This window comes from Oryzias latipes, chromosome 20 (genome assembly GCF_002234675.1).
Source record: "Oryzias latipes chromosome 20, ASM223467v1".
Lineage (NCBI taxonomy): Eukaryota > Metazoa > Chordata > Actinopteri > Beloniformes > Adrianichthyidae > Oryzias > Oryzias latipes.
The window spans coordinates 25,238,354-25,250,559 of NC_019878.2; the positions used below are offsets into that span (position 1 = coordinate 25,238,354).

General features: G+C 47.0%; 1 protein-coding gene across 6 annotated transcripts in view; it reads left to right on the forward strand.

Moving 5' to 3' along the window:
• The window catches only part of LOC101155065 (enhancer of polycomb homolog 1), a 31,314-nt gene extending 21,849 nt beyond the window's left edge, over positions 1-9,465 (forward strand). For 5 of the 6 annotated variants that reach the window (XM_023950070.1, XM_023950071.1, XM_023950072.1 and 2 more), the window contains 8 exons: positions 333-491; positions 660-749; positions 887-1,035; positions 1,148-1,563; positions 6,965-7,095; positions 7,178-7,319; positions 7,710-8,076; positions 8,155-9,465. In XM_023950070.1, coding sequence (XP_023805838.1) covers positions 333-491; positions 660-749; positions 887-1,035; positions 1,148-1,563; positions 6,965-7,095; positions 7,178-7,319; positions 7,710-8,076; positions 8,155-8,227 — 1,527 coding nt within the window. In that variant the 3' untranslated portion in view covers positions 8,228-9,465. Of the gene's footprint in view, positions 1-332; positions 492-659; positions 750-886; positions 1,036-1,147; positions 1,564-6,964; positions 7,096-7,177; positions 7,352-7,709; positions 8,077-8,154 lie in introns of those variants that run through there. The other variant, XM_023950075.1, reaches the window with a different exon arrangement.
• The last annotated feature ends 2,741 nt before the right edge of the window (positions 9,466-12,206 follow it).

Genomic DNA, 12,206 nt, shown 5'->3' on the forward strand with positions numbered 1-12,206 from the left:
ATGTCCTCCTTTCACTAGAAGCTGCAGGAAGAGGCTCGGCCCGTTTGCTTTGTCCTCATGTGTCTGGGGCCTGAAAAGAATCTGCTAATCCTGGTAGATGCAGCGCGTTCAGACGGGGAGGGGTCGTCCCACCGGGGTAATCGGAGTGAAAGGTGGCACGGGTTGGGGAGGGGGGCAGACCAGCCAGCTGGCTCCCCAGTCTGACACGTGCTACCATCTGCATACCAATGGGCCTTCAACTGTTGTTTCCAACAGACGTGTGCAGTTCAAGCGGATCATGAACTCTATGTAAGCTTCCTCAGTGTCTGAAGACATCTTCTGTCTTTTTAAAGCCTGACAAGGCCGAGGCGGTACGAACTAAAAGGAAGTATGAGAAGAAACCCAAGATCCCTCCATTGTTGGCCCCTCAACATTCGGGCTCTTCTGTGTTCAACCCCAAGGACCTAAATCAGTACGACTTTCCCAGCTCGGATGAAGAACCCTTTTCTCAGGTACCTTTTATTCGGGCTGCTTTGACTTACGTGCTGTTTATTTTTTTATTAAGAGCGTTTGCTCGTCAATGTTTAGGAGCGCTACCTCCGTTAACGCCTCCCTGCGTCTCGTCTCCGTCTGTGCCGTCAGCACGCGGCCCCTCATTTACCCCGGTTTGTGTGCTTCAGATCCATTCAGGTTCTTCTGAGGCAGAGGAGGAGAGCGACCCAGATGGCTGCTTTGCATTCAGGAGGAAGGCTGGCTGTCAGTATTACGCTGTGAGTGACTCCCGTGTTTCTATCTATAGCTCCAGCAGCGGCCCGGTGGCTTCCTGTCCGCCCTGCTCTCTGCTGGACCAATGCCAATCCACTCCTCTGTTCTTCTCAATATTCATTTTTCTCTCGGTGTCCTTTAGTCCCGTCAAGACAAGAGCAGCAGCTGGCCCTGGGTCAGCCCGATGGAGGGCGGGCTAGGAGACCCTCGCTTCCGCTACAGCCTGACCTCCCTCAGCACCCCACGCCGCTGCATAGGTTTAGCCCGCCGTCGAGTGGGCAGAGGGGGCCGGTGAGTTCACCTCTGAGTAAACGGAGGCAGCTTTTGAGCGGACGGGAGGAGAATAATCCCAATTTAAGTAAACTCCTCTTCCTCAGCTGCTACCTTCTGCTCTGTGTTCTAGCATCCTATTGGACAGAGCCCACGCTGATGTAGACATCATCTGCCAGAGCCTGGACTCCAACCCTCAACCTGAACCACTCACCTCATCCCCACCAGGCTTTCTGCTCCACGCCTCCAACGCAAGTACCTCAGAAACCAATACCTCGGACAATACCAGCTCGTCCCAACGTCCCTCCTCTTCATCGCCCCGCTCACCATCGACCCCCATGGACCTCAGCCAGATCTTTTTGAACATTAAATCTTGCCGCTGGAGACATTTTAAACCACGGACGCTATCCCATCATCCCTCTGAGGGGGCAGACTTGTCCCAGAAAGGATTTAGGGATTTTAAGCGAACTGCTCCAGGACTAACCCGGAGCCTATGTGGAGGAGCCAACTGTCAGAGCCGCTCTGGTCCTGGCACCGCCCCGATTAACGGTGAGTCCGCGGTTTTTCCTTCATCTTGCTTTGTTAGAAGCTTCTCTAGAGGTTTCCACCTTCACAAGGTTTCCATCATTGTAGTTGTGGTCATCCTTTCAGGGACAGTAGTCAAACTGCTTTGCTGTTTTCTGCTGCAGCTGAAGAAGTGGGATTCAGTTTTAGAGGTCAGGTCATTTCTGTGGTTTGCTGCTCATGGCTTCAGGCTCTTCTTCCTTTATTGTCTTTCATTAAAGAATGGAATCTCAAAGGACAGAATTGTTTCTGTTTTGTGAAAATAGACGGGTGTTGCTGTTTTCCTCAGGAACAGTGAAGTAGAGCAGGACTGTTTTCTTCATCCAGCTCCCGCCCCCACCCGCAAAACTCTGAGAATTTATTGCCGCACAATAATAGAAAGGAGCCAGTTGAGGTGGCTCGGGCGTCTAGTCCGTATGCCTCCCGGACGCCTCCCTGGAGAGGTGTTCCAGGCATGTCCCACTGGGCGGAGGCCCCGGGGAAGACCCAGGACACGCTGGAGAGACTACGTCTCTCGGCTGGCCTGGGAACGCCTCGGGGTCCCCCCAGAGGAGCTGGAGGAAGTGGCTGGGGTGAGGGAAGTCTGGGCATCTCTGCTTAGACTGCTGCCCCCGAGACCCGGTCCTGGATGAAGCGGAGGAAGATGGATGGATGGATGGACAATAATAGACATGCATTGATTTTGTGCGTATTTGTATTGATATTATTAAAGAGATTCATGGGGTTGTTTGTTTCGTTTCCCTGGCCTGCATGTAAAAAAAAAAAAAATTGAGAAACTTCTCCAAACGTCAAACTTTCCTTGCTTATCTTCTGTGCTGTAAATCAACAGGCCCTCCCCCCCAACCTTTTTTGCGCCACGGACCGGTTTGATGTCTGGCAAAATTCTCACATACCAGAATGTTACATGTATGTTATATGTGGCGGACACACGCTGCAACACTTCAACAGAGGCAGAGACGCGTGATAAGACGTACTCTGCACTTTTATTTTGACACGCTGAACATTGCACATGGCACAGGTGTCATCATCCTCTCCCCTTCCCACACTCATGGTGCAGGAAAGACGCAAACACAACAGGAAGAAATAACTCGGGCTGAAACAACAGAACTGCCAGATGAAAGGACCCGGAGGCAAAAAGAAACACCCATGTTCAACCGTATTTGGACCAAAGCAGGCAAAGGGGATTGTATCCAATAATTCCCTGTGATGCCAGCTCCCACAGTAACCCCTGCAGCCTGTGGAACTCCCACAGCAGACCAAACGTGCACGTGACGACACTACAGTACAACAAAATAATATGACTGCATGAAAACTGTAGTATTTTCTAAACATAACAATAAACGCGAATTATGACATGAGCAACATCCTCTCTGCCCGCTACACTCCCTGGTTGCTATTATTATAACATTTAAACATGCCTTCAAAATAAGAGCATGAAAAATCCAACTCACCACAATGCTGAATGGTTGGAGGGAATCTCCCGTTGGGATAAATCTGTTTTTGAAGTAGGACTCCTGATGCTGTCTATTATATGTAGCTTTCTTTTTTGGGAGTGGAAGGCTCCTCTTCTGTCTCCTGGATGGGCCTTTTCCAGTTGGCAAAGAAACTTTCCAGATGTTTGTTTTTTACTCATTTTGCTATTTCCTGGGTTTTATTTTAGCGGTATCCTGTCACGTGACCAAGACGAGCGAATTGGCCTGCGTCTATAGTAGGGTTGCACGATATGAGGAAAACTTGCGATATGCGATATTGGTAATTAATATTGCAATAACAATATAAATTGCGGTATATAAACAAATGGCAAAAAAAAAAAAAACATTTCCATTTCACTGCAACAGTTTAAAAATTATACTCCAAATGACCCTTGTCGACGTTGGTAGATTGATCAAAAACGTAAACGGGTCCTTCTGATTGGTTAAATGCATAAAGGGATTTATTTCATTTGTTCAATATTTCAAGCTGCCATGAGTTTGTTTTAGCACATTTAAGGTAATCATCTACAGTGAAGTAATAACCTGCTTTAAATAAGTTTGTTTCATTAGAAAGGGGTCAGTAAAAAGGCGAGCTCTGTCCAGGTTGACACTAATTTCAGTTTTTTAGGGAGTCAACCTTTCATGAGAAGAACAGTGAAGTCAGACTGTGTTTAGCATAGCAGGACCTTTGGGTGGCAGATGTTCAGGATTCAACTCTCTGAATGCAGAACCATTTCATTCTGACTCATAATCTATACAAAGACAAGCAGCTCCAGTCTGCATCTTTGTTCTCAAATGTCGTGGAGTTTTGTGTTTGGATGAGGCGTTCCAACTAAAGTCTGAGCCTCTAAAACATCCCAGAATGAAGGAGACCCCCGCTGTGGTTTCTGCAGGACAGGGGAGCCACTGAAGCAGTGCTGTTCTCACTTTAAGTGTGATGTTCTGGACAGAACCAGCTGGACGTTTGTCTCCTCAGACGGACAGGTCTCTGTAAAGGATCAGCCATTTCATGCAAACCTTCATCAAGAATCAGCGTTCAGATCCTTTTTCATGGATCTGGCATTACTGTCTCAACCAGCTGACAATAATGTTTGCTAGCTTGATGACACACTGTCCTTTGACGATCACCAATGCAAATGAGAAACATCAGTCTGTTTGTTAATATGAGGCCAAAGAAATATTAATGTCCACATCAAATTAGATTTCTGATTTTCTCCCTCTTTAACTAAAATTTGATTGGATTTGAAATGCTTTATTTCAAGCAATCAAAGCTAGAATAATGCACAAAACAATACAACCAGCAGCTATCCATTCGCACAAAGATGTATCAAACTTATGATAAGTAGACATTAAATCAAGGATTGCTGGAAAGGGAGTGGAAGGAAGTGAATGTATATAAACCCCCCCGTTTCACCGTAACCATTTCATTACCAACAGTTTCATTAGGAATACTCAAGTATCAATAAACACATGACAAAGATGAATCCCTTAATAATTATGAAAAAATAGACAAAACTCTATTTTTGATATTATTATAGCACATGCAGATCACATATGTAAAATAAGTGCAGATTATTTTCATTAAAAAGTCCTGACTATGATTAGAAATAACAGTATATCAGAATAAATGTTCATAGATCAATGCAGGTCTTTTTCACACTCAGCAGAGAAACACGACCCAAACATAATGTTTGACTCTGCAGCTAATTTGGCCGGTAGATAAAAGAAATCTACCATGTTTGGACCTGTTACATCGTTACATTATTGTACACAGAAAAGCCATAAGTGCTATTTTGAAATGATCTTATGTTGACTGCAAACAGAGAGGAAGTTACTGCATAATTAAAACGCTAGATACACTTTTTAATTGTTTTTTCTTAGAAGTACCTTTGATTTCTATTCAGTCTTGGCTTTCTACTTTTGGGGTTTAATATTATCTAACCGTGAACCTAAACAAGCTGAGAAAACAAGGAGAGATTCACTAGAGGGGCAGATTGAGAGAAAAAGCCCTTTCACCTAATTCTGCCACCAGGTAATGCATGATAATATGATATCATGACATCGTGGATCCAAACTTGGAAAATCAAATAAAAAATAAAACTCATTCTACCAGATCCCTCATGTTTTCCTCCACACAGTATTTTCATTCAATTACCACCATTTTGATTGTGAAGAGGTTCTGTTGTGTTTCTCCGGTGAAGTCGATGTTTATGCAGTAGAAGAAGCAGGACAGCAGGACAGCAGTGCTCTCTCTGTGGGGCTTTGGGAACCCCAGGAAGGATGGCACTAACTCCATAGCAGGGAATAGGGCTGCACGATATGAGGAAAACTCACCATGTGCCATGTTGGTGATTAAGTAAGGGTTAATGGCCAACGAAGTCTGCATTATCCCTTTTTAACGCACGCCGTGGAAGCCTGAACCGTCCGCTGCAGTCAAGATTCGGCAATATTTATATGCTGATGGTCCCGATGGGTTGAATAAAGCATCAGTTCAGAGAGAAAGTTCACGTCTTCCCGCTTGTTTTTGTCCAAATGATGAAGCTAAAGGTTGTTTTAAAGAAGCCGGCGCAGTGATACAAAACATTTAAGCTAGCTGACTGGAACTTCTTTTCTCACCGTGCGGTTATCACTGTGGTTTATCACTTTTTAATGCACATCCAGCAGCCAATCAGAATCGAGTATTCACCCGGACCATGGTATAATATTGCAATAACAATATAACTTGCGATAGAGAGAGAAGAGCAACACAACCAAAAACATCATTCCCATTTCATTGCAACAGTTTAATAATTATACTCCAAATGACCCTCATTGACATGGTCAACAATGTGAAGGGGTCCATCCAATTGGTCAAATGCAGAAAGGGATTTATTTGATTACTTAAAGGCTTCAAGTTGCCATAAGATTGTTTTAGCACATTTAATTTACCATGTGTGTGTGAGTTCACTGTTTGTCAATTTACCATTTGGTAATTTATGCTGTGTGAATGTACTGTGTGTGTGTGTGTGTGTGTGTGTGTGTGTGTGTGTGTGTGTGTGTGTGTGTGTGTGTGTGTGAGTTGACTGTGTGTGTTTACAGAAACGATCTTTAGACATTCAAACTCATTCAATGTTATCAGATGGAAAGAAGTTTTTCAAAGCCTCACTGATAGAAAACCTCATGATCTGGATTACAATATGGAAACCAAACTAAATGCACGATTGTGATATTGTTTTAAAATGAGTTTATGAACAGACAGAGGTGAGAGTGTTGAGTTATTCTTCTAACTGGAACAGCTGTTTTCTGAGAACGTCTTTGCTAACGATGGATTCCAGAACTTCCAGGCGTTCCTGGTAGAGTTCTGACGTCTCATCCTTGTAGGAGTCAGACGTTCCCATGAGGCCGTGTGCTGCATTGGGAACAAACCATGTCAGAACACAAAACTGGAGCTGACGTTCAGTGTGTGCTGTCAAAAGACTCTGGTGGTGTCTCAGCGACATGAGCGAGTCCTCAAGCGTCCTGTGGAAAAGCCCCTCCCACTGTACAGATGCTGGCAGGATCAGTCACCTCTAGCCCCTACAGACGTTACCTGTAACCGTCCCAGAATCCAGCAGCTCTGTGAAAAGACGTGTGCGTCTTCTGAACGCGCTAACAGGTCAGTCCACCCTTCCACTGAACGCTGGTCTGAGAAGAGCGTCTCAGCTGTCAGAGGAGCCTCCATGACTGCTGTTGGTCAGTGATGTGGAACGGAACGGACCGCCTTTTGGTTTGTTATTGAGGATCCGAGGAGGAAACTCTACAAACTCAGCTTCAGGTTGAAGCTTCACGTCTTCATCAGAAACGGATCGTTTTCAGTCGTTGGTCTGTTCCTGCTTTCTGTGTACCGCGTCCATCTTTGCTGCTGCCTTCCTGACCTTTGACCCGCGTTTCACCAGTGTTCTCCGCTGAGCAGTACCAGCAGCACCAGGAGCAGCTTGCTCTCATGCAGAGGCAGCAGATGGAGCAGAGCCTGCAGCAGACCAACAACGCTGCCCCCACCACCACCACCACCACCTCCACCATGCAGGTCAGTGCATGTCACCGCACAGGTGGAGCTGCAGACTCCTCCCCCTGGAGCTCAGACCAGCATCTCCTCTGCATCTTTTCAGACCTTGGTGTCCAAGACTCTGGACCAGGCCAGGGCTCAGTTTGCCGCTTCAGCCCTCATCACCACAGATCAGCTTCTGTCCTTCAAACCCAAAGAGGAGTTACTGCTGGGGGGCGGAGTCAACGGGATCCTGGCAGGAGCAGGTCAGTTTCCTCTCTGCATCCCCGACAAGCAGGTTTGTTTGTTCTTCTGTTTCTCTGATTTCCATAAATTGGGTCAAACGTCAGATGATTGACATGTAAGAAGAGCTTTTAACGTGAGATGATCCTCCCACAAGTCATGTGACATCTGTCCAGAACAGACGATCTGAAAATGCTCAGCTTAACCAACACTTTTCAATAGTGGAATCCCTGATATACACAGTGGTGATGGTGATGATGATGATGGTGATGGTGATGCTCTGACACTAAAAAGCAGCCTTTTCTGCTCACCTGGATCTACCTGCAGTTGAAAACTATTTCTGTATTGACACAATCAGTCTGTTCTGATCAGCTGACTTCATCTCTTCCTGTCTTTGACTCCGCCCCCATCAGGTGTCTTCAAAGGTCTGCACCTGACCACCGCAGCGCTGCATCAGACCAGCCAGTCCTCCGCTGCCGCGCCCGCCCCGCTCCAGCCCTCCTCCAACTCGGCTGCCCCCACCCCCACCAACTCCACCCCCAGCGCTCACGCAGCGGCGGCACTGGGACTCCTGGGATGCAGCGCCGCCGGGGCCACGCCCACCACCACTCAGGTCCTCATCGGGAACAACCTTTGTCTGAGCGTGCCGTCGGCCGCCAGCCTCTCTGGCCGCCACCTCCCCCGGACTCTGGGCAGCGTGCCGCCTTCTGCCTTAAAGCTGTCCACCAACCTGCAGATGCCCAAAGTCCCCGGAGCGTCCCCCATGGACATGGGCGCCAGGTGAGAAGGCGGGACGCTGGCTTTGATGCTGGAGCTTCCTGTGATTCCACCCAAACCCCCTCCTCCTCTTCCTCGCAGGGAGAACCACGAGGAGGAGAAGTCGGCTCTGAACAGTTTAGCAGACAACACAGTGGCCATGGAGGTGACGTAGCGCGGGGGGGCGCTGTGCATCGTAGCATCGGGGGCGCAGAAGGACGGACGGACGGACGGCGAAGGCCGCCATTCTCATCTCAGTTTTTAAAGCTTTTGTTACTGCTGACAGTGAAGAGCGGGCGGCGTCCACGATCTGTACAGTAACCACATCTTTGTAATCTATATGTGTAAATATACGACTTGAAGACAGAAATGTTCATTTGTGATGTTTTGCACTCGGAGTCAAAGGAAACAAGAGGAAGCCAAGTTGACGGGTGGCGAGCGTGAGAGCTGTATAGAGAATGTGTGATCCCGTGCATGGTGCGGACGGACGGAGCCTGCTGTTTTATCTATTTATTGTGCCGTGTTTACAGCTTTTCTTTGGGTTTCGCTTCGGTTGGCTGCTTTTCATTTGTACACTGTACCTTTCTCGGTTCTGTGCTGTAGTAAATGTTCGGTAGCTACGGACTCCTGGGTATTTTTGTATGTCGTGAACACAAAGCAGCCCCCCCACCCTCCACCTTTATTTGGGGTCTCTGTGTGAAAGGAGGCCGGGGGGGCTGCAGGTGGGGGGCGCTGCCACCAAACCAGTAACAAACGGGGATGAAGTCTCTTCCCAGAAGCCCCTGCTGCTTCTGATTTAAGCACTATTTTTGTTATTTTGATAAACACGAATGCTGCTTTTGTATTTGGTTAGTTTTTTGTTTGTTTTTTGAGGGGGGGGGGGGGGGGGGTCCTTCATTTTCATGCAATCGGGGTCCTCTTTGTTTTATCCCAGACAGAGTTTTGTAAAAGAAAGTGGGTTATTTTTGTATCTTTTTGTTCTTGTGGTAAACTTGATTGTAAGCTTTTCATTGGTTCATTTGGTGATGAAGGCGGAGAATCACTGAACATTTCATCATTCCAGGTTCCAGGTGGAAAAATGCTGATGACAGCTCTTCTCTCTCTTCTCTCTACTCTTCTTCTTTCTTCTCCTTCTCTCTTTGAAAAAAGAAACTCCAGACGGCTGCAAGGCCAAAAACCACAAGTATTGGGTGCCTTCCTTTGGGGAATTGACTGTTCTCTCTTCTGTGAAGAGTTCGACACAAAGGCAGCATTACTTAGTAGTGCTTCCTGTCTTTGTCAGAATCTGAATGCCCAGTCCAATGGCAGGATGGATCCATGAGGTTTACTTGTCCCACCTGGAGGCTGAAAAGACTAAAAAAATGTGACAAACTCACTAAAATAAGACAATAAAGCCCAGGGCATTAAATGTGACCGGCTCGGCGTCTTCTCTCTGTGTCACACTGTTGGTTTGCTCAAACGTTCCTCTGAGTTTGAGGCCGTCGCCACGGCCCCCCACCACCACCTCACAGCAAAACTGGAAATACCCTTTGGATCTTTGGACCGTCATGTCCCAGACTCTGAACCCGGCCGGCGCTCGCTTCAGCCGCCATCACCACATAGAAACCAGTCTGACCAATAGAACGACGGCTGTTTATTTCCTTATACAAGTCTGGGATTTGACCGGTACTTCCTGTTTGAAACGCCAGGGGGGCAGAGTGTTCATATGAAATGTTCCAGTTATGCTCCTCCCACAGAGTTCAGGCCAACAGTTAAACCTGTGGTGGTAGTATCATGATACGAGACTAGCTTTAGTTAAATGGTTTGATTTAGATTTAAAGAAAGTCAATGATGTCAAAAGGACTTCTGGTCATTCTTGGGCAGAAAGTTTTTTTACCTCATGACTTAGTCCCCCCCCCCCGATACAAATGCCCTAGAAGGTTTCTGCTCTCAGGGAACCAAAGCCCAGTCTGGCCTCCTGAATCCAGGTTCTTCCCTGAAACCTTCAGGGGGGGGGCTGGAAGGACCAAACGTCTCAGACGTCTTCCAGCTGCAGCTTGATGGAGGAACCCTCTAAAAAAGCTTCAGGGCGGTTCTGAGAACCCCCCAGGATGAAGACGCAGAGCAGTCAAAGCATCTCCAGGGAAGTAGGATGGTTGAAAACTACACTTCCCATTTTTATTTCTTTCATCAGAGACTCCTGCAGCACCAGCAGACGGAGGAGGAAAGTGGCTTTGTTTGGGCCAGAATTGCACCATAAAACCAGCCAACAGTCGGAGGCGGAGCTTCTCCATCTGCCCGTCTGCCATCGGGGAAGCAGACGCCACTCTTTTATCAATTGAGTCACATCTCATCAGCGTGCATAGAAACGCCACGTGAGCTAATGAATTCAGCTCCATCAGCTGAACAAACAAACCCGTCCCCTCCTCCTCCTCACTGATGAGCTGTGCCAGAACAAAGAATCCAACTCTATTGACTCTGTTCCATAGGTACCAAAGGTATGTTGTGTACTTAAAAGGGTTCATTGTAATTTATTTAGCCCAATATTACAATACAGTTGTCTTAAAGGACGTGGTTCTGATCCATTTAAAGTCAATTTAAAGTCAATGTACGGCTTGATGGAGCTGCTAACAAAAGGAAGATCTGATCATCTGTGCGCACAGACTGTTCTTCATCTATCCATCAGAGATCTGCTGGATTATTATGACTGTTTTAACTGAAGGAACCAAGTGTTCTTAAATGCATCTTGATCCTCCCCATTCCCTTCCTCTGGTCTTCAGAGGAACTTTACTTAAGTAGGATGAAAAAGTCAGATCTGTTTTAGAGATTTGAGCTTTCCGTTTTTACTGCTGGCATTACTAGAACAGCTCTGCAAATGGTCCTGTTACACGTCTGTAACAGGTTTGTAACATGTCTGTAACAGATCTATAGGAGGTCTGTAACTAGTTTGTAACAGGTCTGTAATGGGTTTGTAACAGATCTGTAACAGGTTAGTGACAGGTCTGTAACGGGTTTGTAATATGTCTGCAACGGGTTGTGAAAGGTCTATAACAGGTTTGTGACAAGTCTGTAACAGGTCTGTAACGGCTTTGTAACAGGTCTGTAACAGGTTTGTGACAGGTCTGTAACAGATCTATAGGAGATCTGTAACAGGTTTGTGAAAGGTTTGTAACAGGTCTGTAACAAGTTTGTGACAGGTCTGTAACAGGTTTTTGACAGGTCTGCAACGGGTTGTGACAGGTTTGCAACAGGTCTGTAACAGCTTTGTAACAGGTTTGTGACAGGTCTGTAACAGGTCTTCTGGAGATCTTTAACGGGTTTGTAACAGGTCTGTGACAGGTCTGCAACGGGTTATGACAGGTTTGTAACAGGTTTGTGAAAAGTCTGTAACAGGTTTGTAACGGCTTTGTAACAGGTGTGTAACAGGTTTGTGACAGGTCTGTAACAGGTCTACAGGAGATCTGTAACAGGTTTGTAACAAATCTATAGGAGGTCTGTAACAGGTCAGTAACAGGTCCGTAACACGCCTGTAACACACCTGTAACACCTGTTTTTGGGCATTTCAGCTGTCTCCTTTCCCTCCTTAAACTGTTTTAGCAGCATGGAGGAGCAGGTAAAGACAAACAGAGGTCTAAAGCTGCAGAGGGGACGGTTCCTCCAGGTAACACTGGTTCTGTTGGGTTATGTTACCCACCCATGAGCCCCTGCTACCCCAGCAGATCATCTTCATAAGTCCAGTATTTCATCCAAAGTTCCGCCTGGATTTGGTGCCCCGCCTGGCCTGGGTTGCGTGTTTCCGTTCTGCGTCAGAGCTCTTCTGGCGTGATCTTCCTGAAGTGGATGACTAACATGTTTTCTTCTGTGGATAGAAAAACTGTGACCTAGTTTGGAAAGACAACGGCCAGAACGCACACGTAGGTGCCGGACCTGTTAGTATGGAGTTAATTCAGTCCATATGTTAGAGCGGTCCAACGGGGATCCCACTGCACCCGTGATGGAGCGGGTGTGGCCTGATCGATCAGCGGCAGAGGCTCCTCCTCCCGGCGTGGCCTCCGAGTCGGCCCCCAGGTTTCTGCCCTACGCTGAGTTTACACACTCGGCCTCAATGTTGACAGAAAAGACAATCTTTGCTCTGCCACACAAGGAGAGGAGTGAAGTGACCTTTCAATCATTCC